Consider the following 15,226-nt stretch of genomic DNA (forward strand, 5'->3'; position numbering starts at 1 on the left):
GTCCTCGACTCTCCGTCGCTGGAGCCGAGTTTGACGAAGTCGCCATTGTGACTAAACGGGCTCGGCGGACCAACTATTGTTACTGAGCCCGCGGGAACGTCTACTGAGATCCCTTCCCACGCGCCAAACAAGACGCCAGACAATGGGCAGCCGGCGGGCGCGCTGCAGCTCGAGGAATAAATGCCCCTACGGTGCCGGGTCGTCCCCTACGGTGCTTCGTCTCCCCTACGGTGCCTACTGGTCAACTCGCCTACGGTGCTTGGACGGCCGTTTCCGTCACCTGGGTATCGGGGGAGGACCGAGTGTTTATAAACTGCTGTTGTGCGGCTGCTCAGGACACTCTCTCTCAAGCAGTCATGTTAGACAGAAGTACTTTCTCAAGCAGTCATGTTAGACTGATATAAATACTGTAAATAAACCCATATTCCTCGTTCTCGATGAGAAGCAGTCTTTCCCTTCATCAACGTCCTCAGCGTGGATAAGTTGGACAATGGCATAGACCAGCTACCTTCTAATTCATGCCCGACTCCAATCTTGACAACGGATCACGAGCGATGGGATTGAACCCCCAATCATAACAATGTGTGTGTGCGTGCGTGTGTGCGTGAGTGTCTGCGTGAGTGCGCGCGCGTGTGTGTGTGTGCGCGTGTGTGCGTGTATGTGACTCAATTTTCAATATAACTTAATAATAATAATATTTGGGGTTTTACGTGCCAAAACCACTTTCTGATTATGAGGCACGCCGTAGTGGAGGACTCCGGAAATTTTTGACCACCTGGGGTTCTTTAACGTGCACCTAAATCTAAGCACACGGGTGTTTTCGCATTTCGCCCCCATCGAAATGCGGCCGCCGTGGCCGGGATTCGATCCCGCGACCTCGTGCTCAGAAGCCCAACACCATAGCCACTGAGCAACCACGGCGGGTTCAATATAACTTAGTTCGTCTGTCCGCTACTATACATTTACAGCGACTCACAGCTTCGCGCAATTCTACCATGTACGGCTCATTTACACGGTCTCTGCGAGAAAGTTGAAGCGCACGTTTCGCGGTGTTATAAATTAAACAGACATTACCTGAAGTTGTGTGTGTGTGTGTGTTAAGTAGGCATAACTTCCTTTTTCCTTGTTTCTTCTTTATTTTTTCTACTTTGAGCGCTGTAGTACAAACCCAAGCCACTACGTCGTTTTCGACGCGAGCTCTTTTGCAATTGTCGAGCATTCGTTATGCGTTTTGCACGTTTTGCACTTTTTGCACTACTCCGCGTGTTGGCCTAACCAACGTGTCCTTGTCTCTCCCTTAAGCAGGAGGTAGCATGTGGAAACATTCTGTGTATGACGTACAGCTGGTATGAATAAAAGAATCTTTCTAGAAAACTCAGAACTAGAGCAATTAGGTCAATGTTGCGCGCACCAGCTCACGCTCTTTTCTGCAACCTGCATATTGAAACTATGCTCAAGCTGAACGTGACGAGCTCTACAACGTAATGCACATGTATGGGGCTAGGTCTGATTTGCACGTGAGCGCTTGTGCAACTCATGCTTGCATGCTCCTGTAACCTGCTGTCCTGCGCATTCGAACTACGCCCAAGCTTTGCGTGACACTGTGCATGCTCCTGGCGCGCCGTGCAATGTGCGTGTTTCAGATGTTTGTTGATTGTGTAGGTTAACGAGTTCAAATATTTACACGTTACTTCCAACGATTACGGTGGTTTATTCTTTTGTTATCAAAATAAATACGGACCAATTTGCCTACCTTTTCCCTTAAGTTCCTTAACTTGTTGAAATTCACTTTCTTTTTCGACCTGTGTTTTTTAAAGAAAGTCTAAAGCTCTTGCAAATAAGGAAATGCTGCTAAGAGCGTCGAGGACTCTATGTTCGTTCGCAGTAGAATAGCTGTCATGAGCACAAAAGCTCCTTTTTTATTTTATTTTTTGTCTGGTTCGGCGGCATTGCATTTTAATGACTACGTAAGTACCAAGAATGTCTACCAGATTAATAACCGGCAGTTTTCTATTATAGTAATGAAGATTCTGTTTGTGTTGTTTCGTTCGTGTGTGCGCTGCCTAAGAATGGATAGGTTCTAACTCGCCCGCTTTTCAATCCTTCTGCAGATTATAGCCAGTCTGTGCATTATACTTAAATGTTGCGTATAAGTCGTTATGTGGGACACATTGAACTTCGTTGTGACTTGCAAGGCCCAGATACAACATCGCCTGTGGCGCTGGTGGCTGAGACAGATCCATCGGTGTAAATGTGCGTTCTTTGTTCATATGCCTCGTTCAGTAATGACAATTTCAACTGGCGTAGAGACACTGTTGAATGACAGGTCTTCTGCGCAATTGTCGGAACTGTGGGGTGTACTTGTGACTGTCGTAGACACCACAAGTACACAAGTGTAAAGCCCGACGAATGGCAGCCTTGATGTGTGGCAACAAGTTTTGAAAATGTGGCTGTAGGTCTTTGCGCCACCGCCCTACGTGCCACTGTTAATTACATCGCACAAGCAAAATGTCGAAAGTGTGCCGTTTTTTGTGACTGCAAGGCAGCCTTTCAGAGCCTGCAGTAAGCCTTACGAAGCAAGACCCATGAGCAACAGGTGCTTGACACTAGAGAAGTTCTCCATCAAGCCCTCAAAAATGGACATGCCATCATCTAACGGCTTCCAGGGCACTGTGGCACCGTCGGTGATGACCTTGCTGATGATGCCTCTCAGTCAACCCATAAGGAAACCCTGACTATTCATATAGCCTTGTCAAGGACAGACGCTGCGAGAGGTTTTCCTTTACATGCTCAAACCAAAACTCAAACTTCGTGCAACACCCCGAGTTTCCCGAACTGTCGTCTCCACCTCCTTGATCCTGCACTGAAGCTGCAGATTTCATCGCACTTCTCTCGTCGTGATACAACATTAACGTACGGCTTCTGGTTAGGGTTGGCTTTTACGAAAGCCTACTCATTCCTTATTGGAATGTCCGACACACCTATGTGTGACTTGTGCAATTGTGAAGCGACGATCGAGCACGTGTTGTGTTTTTGTGATCTTTATGACATCGAACGCGACGGTCTTCGAAATGTTTAGCCGATTTCACAGCAGACCATTTTCAGAGACAAAGATTACTCGAACAATGGAACCACGCGTCGCAGGCTTACAAAGTGACGCAGACGTTGCTATGGTTCATGAAATCGACTAGCATCAGTTACCAATTGTAAACGTGAAGTGACGGACAATCGCATGTGTTCGCACTGAGGGTACCTTCTACCCTCCCTCCCCTTTTCTTATTTTTATCCCTTAAACTCCTTCCCCCATGTAGGTTACCAAACTGGACGTGTGTCTGGTCGACCTCCTCAACGTTCCTTCCTTCTTTTGCTCCTCCTCCGTAATACTTAAATGAAGTTAAATAAAGCTGTAAGTGTCAAAACAGTCACGTACTGTTGCAGTACACACCACAATTATTTTGAGCTTCTATTGATGTTGATGCACGCAGACTGTGGTTTGGCTTATACACCTGCATAAACCGAAGGCAGTTCCTATGTTTTGCTTACTCTAATAGACCAGCAGGAATATGCACCTACTTGTGATTTCTAAAGTGACGGGAACCGAAGTATAAATTTTGACACATTGGGTGCCTCGTGGCGCTTTCTTTTTCTTTTTTGTCAGAAGATAGTTGCCCACTTGGAATTTGCCGGAAAGCTCTGTCGCGGAATCGCGCGACAGTCTAGGCTGCGCCAGCACATCATGTTCGAAATCTCGCGAGAAGTTTTTACACTGAAATCTAATTGGTGTTGTTCGCCCTCATCCAATCACTAACGAAAAGGGTGCTCATGGAGAGTTGAAGTTGCAGTCGAATTCACGTAAGATTGCTGTGTACTTTTGTCTAATACACCAGGATCTTGACGTATATTCATTATTCACTGCTTCACCGCACAGTTCAAAACTCTTCCAAGTAGCATTCACTACATGCGAAAGTCTACGGGCATATAAATAGATGTCTCTAATCAGAAAAAGATTAGAGCTTTCCTTCATTCACTTAACGCTGGGGTCATTGTTGCCTAAACATGCCATTCATTACCTGGTAGCAGCTTGAATTCAAAACACTGAGAGCTTACGTCGGATAACCATAGCGAGAACATGATGTTGCACCTGAAGATAAATTATAATCAGCCTTAAAATGTTTGCGAGTTACAGCCGAGCTTTATCAGAGTAACTGAGCCATCAGTGATAGAGAAAACCACAAGAGCATCTTACCCTGCAGTGTTCCGGCAAAGACGAGCCCGACGACGCAGGTCAAAACTCTGGCGCGCCACGCTGAGCGTCTAATCCAGTTCATGGCGACTTTTCTTCACAAGGGTCCGCCCCGTACAGCAGCACAGTCTTCAACCCCAGCTGTGCAAACCCGTGGAACAGAAGCGACGGCGCTCGTTGACCGAGGACGACTCACGTTGCCCCAAGTGCTGCATCACCGTACTGCGCGCTCAGTTTACCGAGTGCAAATATATGCGCGCGCCAAGTGGACAGAACTCAACGCGACTGCGAAAAGCAGGCCACGGCCGTCACGCGAATCATGCGTAGCAGTTCTTCGGACTCGTTCATTGCGCGTGCTCTCGCGTCGGTGACAGCGTTCACTTGTCAGTTCGAGCACTCGCGCGCTGTTTCCCCCGAGCGCTTCGAACCGACCGCCGGAGCGAAGCGAGCGCGGACACCACGTCGGCTTGAGCGTTGGACGCGCTTTGAGCGCTCGGCACCCAAAGCGCGCCGGACGTTCGTGCGGGTGTGGGAGGGGGTGCAGGGCCTTCCCTCTCTCTCAGGCTGAGGGCAGCGTTGGGAGGGAGCGCGCATGCCACGTGACGCTCTGCGCGTCCGCGAGACCGCGCGCGCGCGCGCTCTGCTTTTTTTTCGAGCGCGAAACACGTGGTTGAGTTGAGGCGATGGCAGTGGAAAGAAGGGGGAGCATGAGCGACGGCTGTTGCTCCCAAAAACATGCTGTTGGGCCACGGCACGTACTCACGGCGCGGGCGTCAGGCTCTGGAAGGCAACAGGGGTCCTGGGCGGTGGCCCAGAGACGAGGGGACGCACGAAAAACTATTAGGGACACTTGGATCCACTGGCGAAACTGCCCGCGGTGTTGTCTGCCTAAGAGTGTTCAGCGTTCTTTCTTTTGATTTTTGTTCGCTCGACGACCTATAATCAGGCAAATGCATCGTCAACAAAAACGAGACCGTGAGCTTAACCGTAAAATCAGAACAAAAACATCATACAGCACGATAACAACAAAACCATCCGCGAACACTCATTTGACGACAAAATTTTCAAAGAAAAAAATAACCTAAATGTCAGGATGTGCGAGAAATTGCTCCGTTCATAGATCAAAGCAGACCTGACTGTGCAATGTAGTACACACACCATTATAACCACAGGGTCCTGGTATTTATAGTTTCTATGCTTCCTTCCAAGTTTCTTTTTATTTTATTATCAGTACTTGCGTTTTCTGAGTGTGAGTTTTACCAAATTAAATATACTTCACCACAGTTCTTAATATATATTCACGCACTTTATAACCCTACCCAGTGGTTTAGTTTTCATTAGGGCTACTCCAATGTTGGAGCACGTAAAGTAGTATTCTGCTTCTCATTTTCTTTCCTTCTCCCTTCGCTTCATCTTCCTGCATTCTCATTCAGAGGACAACATGTCTCCTGAATGAGAAGTCACCAGCCTCCAAACCAACAACAGTGTGAAATTTCGTAGCTTCTTCTTCTTCCTGTTTCCTCCATTTTCTTCTTTTTTAACACTTTGTGAAGCCTGACATTAATTTGAGGGCTGTTAATCAAGAAATTCGCCGAACTTCTTTTCTATCGTCTATGACAGTAGCTAATGAGCTAGATTGGCCATGAGATGTCGTATGCTCTGGAATGTGTGCTTTTAACATTACATAGACCTCCGGCCTGTCGCAAGGAGACCTTGAGTTTACAGGACACCACAACGGCGTTGAAGTCTCCATCGCTTGTGAACGCTCTCTCGAGTAGCAGTTTCCGCGCTTTGTTCACGGAGAGAACAGCTGGACTCAATCGCGACTTGTCTAGATTCGAAAGCAGCACCAGCTACCGCTACATGAACTGAACCACAAAACGCGGGCGGAAAACCAAACAGGAAAACCAACTTCATCGCATCAGTGAGCTGTTGAATGCACTTCCAAACGTAACATGGAACACAGCTTTGAACAAGTATCAGTCTTTAAAATTCGCGCTAGAGACCAGACGTGATGTTGTAAGCAGTTGCGCAGCTTCCCAGACCTTCTCTGTGGTTTCACTTTAACTTATCGCGTCTCGCTCCTTCGACCGAGATGTGATTACAAAAGTGATCTGACGGTCCTATGCTAGCTATTGGCATTCGTGCCTATTTATAAGCAGACATTACATAAGTTGAAATGCCCACTTTTCAAACGCCGAGATGGCGTAACTACCAAGCCCTTGTTCGGAGGTGTGCTTGCAGCTATTTTACCTTTTGTATGTCGACTGCAGCTCCGGGACGGCTTGCACGAACATTTAATAACGAAAATAATAACGAATTTAAGAACGCGTTTTGTGCGAACTAGGCGTTGTCTATGGAACATTTAAGAACGTGTTCTTAACTTCGTTATTATTTTCGTTATTAAATGTTCGTGCAAGCCGCTCCCGGTCTTCTTCCAATAGCCGCGGCAGATGCTCCGAAAAATGTTACCTGAAGTTGCACAATGGGCGCCCAGAGACCAACGCCGAAAAATATCTATAACGCTGTCTTATGGGTAAAGACCTCTCCTCAAGCACGCCGAAAAATATCTATAACGCTGTCTTATGGGTAAAGACCTCTCCTCAAGCAACTCGGCTCACCTGTTCCCCCTAGAAAAATTTGCCCTTTTTCGGCGGCACCGGGAATTGAATTTCACACTTCCCACATATGAGGTGATGCTCTACCACAGGACAATTGCAGCTCAGTGGCTGTAAGAGGCGGGAAGTGGGAGGGGGGGGGGGGGGGGGGAGGTAGCTTGTAATGATTTCCGATATCACCGCTCACCAAACCATGAAGGCTTTGTTGAACATATAACCTTTCGAAATGGGGCAGCAGCCGCATGCACCAAACGTTTTTGTTCGGGGTGTTCAGCTTGAGCTTCGACACAATTTCGTTTGCGATACAGCGGCCATCGGCCTCGTCATGCTTAATTCGCAAGCTCTCATCCCGAAGCTAAGTAGCATTGAGTTTAGTTAGTTTATGTGTGACAGGATAGTAGTCTAGAGTTGGTAACCTTTTCTATACTGCCGCGGAATAGTCGGGGGCCTTTGAGTGAGACTTGCGAAACCCATGAAAGTTTGCTTTCATGCTTCGCTTCGCTTTTTGCCCTCTGACTCCGCTTCTCCCAAATTGTAGGAAGCAATATAATCTTACATTAGTTACTTCGCGCTTTGGTATGCTTCACATTTCTTCATTTTCGTCTTCTCAATTGATTCACTGTTTTCATTTCTGACGTTAGTAAATGCCGCATTACAATTTGTCCTGTAAAGCGTGCTTTGCCTGTTAGGTGAACATGCACCGCGGCAGAAACAATCAAAAGTAAGAGCACCCACTTTAACATTTTGCTCGTTGCTACAAACCTGGACGAACCCATCTCACGATGAATGTCGACGTTAATGCGATTAGCATTGAAGCAATGCAGCGACACACCGTAGGGCCACCGCCGATAGGCGTCATGAACGAGGCCAGTATGTAGCCAGGCTCCACTCTCGCGCATCTCCCTGTACACACTTTGCCATTTACCAGCGCCTCCACGATGTCCGCGTGTGACGCACCTGTGAACATATATGACGCAGGCTCGATCGCGCCAAGCACCAAATAAATTTTAGTTTTTTTTTCTTTTTTCATTGAAGAGTAGCGCGTACCCATTGTCCTGAGTTGGCATCGCCGAGTGCAATGCCTGCGATGTCGACATAGAACATCTACTGTGCTACTGCCCATTTTTTAAAAATGAAATACATGACCTCTGCCCAGCTCTAAACCAGTTAGATAGAAAATCATTCCCCCTGAACAAGATCTTGGGACCATGGCCTCGCACATAGCAGCTACAAAAGGCCACAAAAGCGCTGCCGCGATATTTGAAAGCTACCGGATTCAGTCACCGTCTGTGATCCGGACTGAGTGACCGATTGATATCCCCTGTGGACTTTCTCTTCTTCTTTTAATCTTTCCCTCCCCTTTTCCCTTTCCCCAGCACAGGGTAGCCAGCCGGACTCAGTCCTGGTTAACCTCCCTGTTTTTCATTTATCATTTTTTTGCATCAAAGTGGTTCATCGAAGAGCAGTGCATGCCGAGTAGAGCATATCCGGTGGCCCAGTTGAATTGAATTGAATTTTATTTCTCGTTCATTCAAACGAGGGTAGACTGAGACTAAAGGCATAAAGCCTGACAAAGGTCTCAGCCCCGTTGGTCGGACATTTGATTTGGAACGCGGTTTCCTCAGCACAGCAGCCCGATCTTCTATCAGTTGAATCATGCGCTACTCAGTAATCCAGGCTGGCATGACAGAGGTTAGGCGCAGAAAAACAGACAGGCATACCACAAAATGGGCGAAGTTCCCGAAGAATGCTAACCGCATAAGTACGCAGTAGCCACTACGATCGCCGACAGCTGTAACCTCGTCGTCCCTTTTCCACAGCTTTCAAAAATGCGAAAAGTTAGAAGTACTTTCTGGTGGCCCCCCTCTGATCTCTATCTCTCCTTGCCTTTAAAAAGAAGCGAAGACCTCTAATAGCATGACGCTCGTTTCGCACTCACACGATGCGTCAACTTTTGCAGGTTCGTTCCCACTTGCATCATAATATTTTTGTAACGCCTCTTATGGATGGCAGTGCACTGCAATTTCATATCAGATCTGATACTCTAATTGTCAACAGCCTTTCGTTTCAATGTCCTAACATTATTCTATGCATTTAACTGCACTGAATAGATTTAGGACGCGGTTTTTGAAAGCTAGCCGCAAGCATGGCTCAAAAAGTATCCGACTCTTTATCAAAATATCAGACCCCTCAAACATTACGTCTAATTCACCTTTTATTAGAATCAGTGTCATATCACTACATTGTAATCATAAAACCAAACTACCTTATGAATCTCATTTAGAACACGTTACATTAAAATCAATCACAACATTGTAATTTAGATGAATAATTATTATTTCTCACCATTGCCACGGCGCGTCAGTGTTCATGCTGCCCTCAACATGAATGCCACGTCAACATGAGATGCCACCCACCACGGTGCCTCAGTTACTATAGCGTTTTGATGCCGGGCTTGGTTGCATAGGTTCCCATCCCGGGCGCGGTGGTCGTGTTCCGTTTGGGACGAAACGCACAAAAAATTCAGCGATGATTATGATACTCTCTAATGCGAAATTTGGCGCAGCTCTACACGTTTGTTTTCATTTCGCGATATATTAGTTGGCGCTGACAATCTGTCTCGTGCGGCACGTTGCAAAGTAAGCGAAGTGTGAGGCGACTTCTTCGCTAATCGGGAGATGACGACAGGCAGCGCGTGGGCGTGATTCCCAGTAGCAGCCGCAGACAGACCTCTGCTCATGCAGTGCTTTGTTTCCATAAATGGTATCGGTGGACGCGTTCGCCGCATGCCATCGGTGGACAGATGACGGCGCGCTCCTTTGGCGCCATCACGTAGCGGTCATCGCAAGCCTTGATCACCACTACGCTTTTCTTCTCACCGCTGAGCTGCGTGTTCGCTTTCATCTTTCGCTGTGCTCGTTCGCTCGGTTACGCCGATGGACAACGCCGACATTCACCGCAGGAACGGGCGCCAAAGATATGCGATCTAAAAAAATTGTGTTTTACTGGGATTAGAGCTTGCGCTAAAGAAACGCTGATGGACAGGTCAAGTTTAAACAAGACATCAGAGAAGAACATAAAGGAGAATTCGCCGCATAATTTTATGTCAGTGACCAAGCATCACAGAGAGAGAAAGAGAGGCGATCAGGGAAAGGCAGATAGGTTAATCATGCTAAGCGCTGTTTCCTACCTTGCCCTGTGGAAGTGAGATAAGGAGTGAAGCTCACATGCACACGCACATGCAATAAAGGGTTCATCGTTCAGTCCATGACAAACTATCGCGTAGGCTGGTGCATTTCAAGAAACACAGCAACGCTTTAGTGGCTTCGCAACATCCCAGATGCACGCGGCCACGGTCCCAGGGTCGTCTAGGCCCATATTCACAAATCTTTTCTTTTTTTTTTCGCAAGTGTTTTTTGCCGTTGGTCTTCCGCCTTTGTTCATGATACGTCCAGCATCAGTATTTGCTAAAATTCTCTCTTACAAACAAGTATCGCGTAAGAGATTTTTGTTAAAATCGGCTCCGTTCCGTTAAAGGCCTGTCATTCAGTTGCCTTAAAGCTGTCCGGAGGGCGATCCTCTCTTCGAATGAATCCCACGTGTGCCGCCTGGTTCAATTCGATGCACTTGAAGAAAAAAAAACAGACAATGCAAAAAAGGAGCTGAATCAGGGGGGAAATGCTACAGAGCCTCGTTAATAAGGCGTAAAAAGATTGAATGAGCGATGCAGCAATACACATTGTAATCTAATCTCAGTTAGAAATCCTATGGACGTCAGTCAGCCTCAAGGGGTGAGCTCGGCAATTGGCACAACGCACGCACGGCCGTGGACCACAGCTTCGGCGTCAGCGAGCGACCGTGCGTCCAGCCAAGAACGGCAAAACAAAGAGAAGGAAGCCAACAAAAAAATGTGCACCGCGGGCGGCAGCATCGATTGAGCGTTCGGCAACGATCGGCGCACCTTTCCGAAAAACCCTCGTCGACGACTTTTTCTCCCCCAGAGCAGCCAGTGCGCGGCCCCGGCTCTAGACGTCGACGACGATGCAGCGGCGTCAGAGTTTCCGGGCAAGAACCCCCCCCCCCCCCCCCCCCCCCCCACCTCTTGGATGGACCGAGCGTTGCACGCGGAGCATGCACGGCGTCGGTGCGCCGCCGACGCCGCGGAATAATTTACGAACGCGCAGCCGACATGGAAGGGGAGAGTCCTCCGATCGAGGGAAAATAATAACCAGGTGTATCGGGGGCACACCAGAGGGGGGTAGGGACTGCGCCAATCGGACGGCCTCGAAGAGAGCGACCCTTGCCTGCTCTCACCCCCGCCACCTTCAGCCACCGTCTTCCGTGCACTGCGCCTGCTCAACCTTCCGCCCCGCGAGCTAAGTCAACGACAACGACACCCCAGAGGTCGCCTAGCAACAAAGCACAGCTTTTTGACTGCCTCGTGCGGCGCAGAACAAGAAAACACATACCTTCGTGTAAAGGTCGCGATTTCCAGCGGGAAACATTTGTGCCCGTACGGTTTGATGGAGGAGTCGGTAGCGATAGCGTTTTGTTGTGGTAAAAAAGAAAATTAAATCTAGAGAGGTCACTGGTCGAACAACCTTCGCGGTGTGCCGGCATTCTATACCTGCAAGGAAAGATAACGAGTGACGAAGGCTCACTGCTATAAATATTGTTCGGCACACAATATCACAAACGGCAGCAGCTGGTGGAACAAAACGACAATGACAGACGAGAGTTCAAATATCGCAGTAGTAAGCCCAGGAAAGAAAGAATAGTCGATTAAAGAAAATTGCTTTGCGTGTTCGAGCGCATGCATAAACATTCGGTTACCCTTCGTACCTAGTTCCGACTATCGGTGTAATATCAATCAGTAAGTGAGGCAGCATAAAGCTTACAGCGCGTAATCAGCTTTAACATGAACCCTCAATGTCTGGAAAAGTTACTGAAATTAAAATGCGCCGCCATCTGAGTAGAAAAGGACACTGCTCGAATTTTCTTAGAAGTTAAAAAGACCCTTCATTATATAGAGTGATCGAATGAAAGATTGTGATAAACATAATCATAACAATTCCGCATCGAATAGTGCTAACTTCTACCAATGTTATAAGCATTGCCCCTCTCTTTTTTTTTCAACAATGACATACAACATTGATTCGACGTCCTTTCATGTCTTTAGTGTCGCAAACAGAAATTTCAGCCAAGAGCCAGAGCCAGGCTATGTTGGGACATACAGACTGGGATACATAGCGCAAAAAAATGACACAGGGACAAGCAGAACACAGGAGCGCTCGTCCTGTGTTCTGCTTGTCCCTGTGTCATTTTTTGCGCTATGTATCCCAGTCTGTATGTATCCCACCAACACGCCCAAACTTCTTCCCTGCTATTTTGGGCCGTTGATAAAGAGATGGAGAGAGAGAAAGGCAAAGGAAAGACAGGGAGGTTAACCAGAGATTATCTCCGGTTTGTGATAAGCAATGCAAGCGCGCAAGAAGCAGGAATCAGGATACGGTGGGTTTATCATGAAAAATAGACAGTCATAACGTTCACTAAGGAATGAGAAACAAGGTAGGGAAAGAAGTTAGCCATTGTACGGTCCTCCGTTATGCTGGATTTAAAAATTACGCCGCTGAAGTTATAAATACTTTGATTCTTAATCCCCACGCTTGGCCAGATACAAAATAAAAACGTAAGAATAACAGAATGTCGGCGAGACGCGCTTGAAGTTATCACATCAGTTCTTCATGACGTTACTACATTTGACCAATCTCATCTTCCTATTCCCCTTTTCCCGTCCCCCAGTATAGGGTGGCCAACCAGACGTATTTCTGGTTAACATCCCTGCCTTCCCTCTTTCTTTACTCCTCCTCCTACTGAATTTTACAACATCATCTGAGTACAAATAGCTTATTGGCCAAATCTGGTTTTATTGCACTGTAAAAGAAGCAAGGACCCAAGCTAGCAAGTTTTGAGGTCATGCTAGCTTTATGAGAACATGTAAGCCAAATGCGTTCTTCTGCTAGCAATCTTTGACCTCTCTAAACTTATTCAATATACCTCCTTATTGAATTCTTTACGGAGAGCATCTAGTCGCTTAGATCTTTATTCGATCCGGTGTTATTGCGCCTTCGCACCGCCCCAATACACGGCGAACTCAGGGTAGTCCATAACCCGCGCGGTAGCCAAATCGAAAAAATCGCATGGAGGGACAGCGGTAAGTTCCCTTAAAGCTTATCGCCGATGACTTAGAATGGTTTGGTAGCATTGAAGTTGTGCGTTCCTTTTTTTTTTCTTTGCCGACTGTTGGCGCGCCTTATTGCACCACGTGAAGCTTTCTTGTTCTAGTTGTCGTGGCCACTCCTGGTTCAACACATCAGAAAGAGAAAGAGAAAGAAAAGAAAATGCAGGGAGGTTAACCAAGTTACAGCTGGTTTGCTACCCCAAACTGGAGAAGGGGGAAGCGGGCGGACAAATAAAAAAGAAAGTGAAAAGGCAAATCAACTGAACAATAACAGCGTTCACCGCAACATCAGCAGCGCTCACCACGCAAAATCAAATGCGGTAGCAGAGCTCGGGCGTCTTCAAAACTTCAGCAGTCAAGGATGTACTGGCCTGAGCCCACCCACGGCGCCCGGACTGAGGCTTTAGCTCCATTAGAAATAATAAGTGTTATTTTCTCATCCTCCGCACAATAGCCTACAGAGAAAGAGAAAGAGAGAGAGATTTTACTTACAGGAAAGGGGGCAGAGAGGTCGGCCTAGCATGCTGCTCTGCACTGTTGGAGAGAGAACGCATTGTGACGAATGAAGATGAGAAGAAGGGGAGGAGTGGGTGCGTGTGCCTACATCACTCAGTGGCACTACAGTAAAGTCACTAGGCTAGTACCATGGCATGCAGGAACGCCAGCAACGTTTTCACTGTCTACCTCGCAGTACCAAGTCAGGAGCAGCGCGCCTCGATAGCACCGGTTCTCGACGGCAGCGCTTCTATCGAGGCATCCTATAGCCACAAGCCAACAACAGCGCCCTCCGACAATGGTTGCCTGCCGACGACTAGCTAGGAAACTCTTCAGCGTCCGTCTCTTTTGTACATAGTTAATTTTGTTCCTCGTTCAGCTCTGGCGTTGTTTTCGTTTTGTTTTTTGCTCAATATCCCACTTAATCACTATTTCTTAAGCGACGCGTCGCGTCCTTTTCTCGTACAAATAACCTTTTAGAGTGATAGCTCTACTACTCCAGGTGCAAACCCAGAAAACACCTGGTTCCGTAAATCTGACCTTCAAGCTCAGCCAATGTCAAACTGGGACGCCGAGCGGCAGTCTGTGTGTTTTCCTCTTAAACCCATCTCGTGCGCGAACGAAGGGTCGACAACTGCAACGCTACTGGCACACTCATCACGCCAGCCTCCCGAGACGCACGTTCAGTGCAACGCTAAACCTTGCTCTCGCTTTCAATGCTTCGCCTTCGGGTAAAATTGAAAATTTTTTTCACGTGCTGCCTTACACTCGGTCTATTCCGCAACGTCGATTTTCGCGCTTATCACAAAGCGCAATCCGCTTCTGCCGCGACGCGCCCTTCGGCGATGTTACACACTGAAGAGCAGTTCTGACAACCGCAGCTCTCGAAACGCCCTATGCAGGCGTTCACGGACACGCCCCGTTCAAACCCGAGCGGGCCGGTTCGCTCGTGCCGTACGTGCCACGCAAACGACACCGCCGCGACGAACCGTGCGCGCATAAGCGGAAGCTCCGTGGAAACGTACCATAACGCTCGCGTAGAAGCCCTTTTCCGGCCGACGCTTCCGCGCGCGAACCCTCGAGGTTCCTGTTCGATCATGCGTGCACGTAAAGCCGGTCAGCTACGATCTTGGCTGGCCCTGCCAACTACGAAGCATTATGGACATGGCCGTTCGAAGGCCATTAGCCGCGAGCATGATTATGGTCTCCTCGGTTCTCTCTCATTGCCGTCGGTCGGCACGTGAGCTTGCGCAGAGGCTCTCGTCTGTTCGGACAAACAGACGACGCTGACGGCTGATTCTCTGGCGGTGTTTACCGTTTCTATTCCGGAACGCCCTCGATTAAGGGAGGAGGTCCGCCTTGAGCGTCACCACTTCTCTCTGATCTCGACTCTGGCTTTCGGGGTAGCGCTACAAAATAATATTTTTCGCGGATATCAGTTTCAACACAAATATACGAGTCCAACAGAATGAGTGGACGTAACAAAAGTAAATATTGTGCGCAACCCATAGTCAGTCACCATTCTTCCTTTTCTTTTTTTTTATGTCGAGTATTTGTCGACTGCATTGTCCGCATGGCAAAATATGTAGTTGAGCTTAATTGGAAGGTTACTTCTCCCGTCCCGCTATG

The 15,226-nt window shown here is 47.9% G+C and overlaps 1 protein-coding gene across 3 annotated transcripts in view; it reads right to left on the reverse strand.

Annotated features, from left to right (window-relative positions):
• LOC135919117 (lachesin-like) overlaps positions 1-15,226 on the reverse strand; it is a 216,384-nt gene that overhangs the window by 113,800 nt on the left and 87,358 nt on the right. Inside the window, exon 1 of one of the 3 annotated variants that reach the window (XM_065452848.1) lies at positions 4,247-4,727. The exons of the other annotated variants lie outside the window; for them this stretch is intronic. Coding sequence (XP_065308920.1) covers positions 4,247-4,328 — 82 coding nt within the window. The 5' untranslated portion in view covers positions 4,329-4,727. Of the gene's footprint in view, positions 1-4,246; positions 4,728-15,226 lie in introns of those variants that run through there. 3 annotated transcript variants of the gene reach the window in all.

The sequence above is a fragment of the Dermacentor albipictus genome, chromosome 2 (genome assembly GCF_038994185.2).
Source record: "Dermacentor albipictus isolate Rhodes 1998 colony chromosome 2, USDA_Dalb.pri_finalv2, whole genome shotgun sequence".
Taxonomy (NCBI): Eukaryota; Metazoa; Arthropoda; class Arachnida; order Ixodida; family Ixodidae; genus Dermacentor; species Dermacentor albipictus.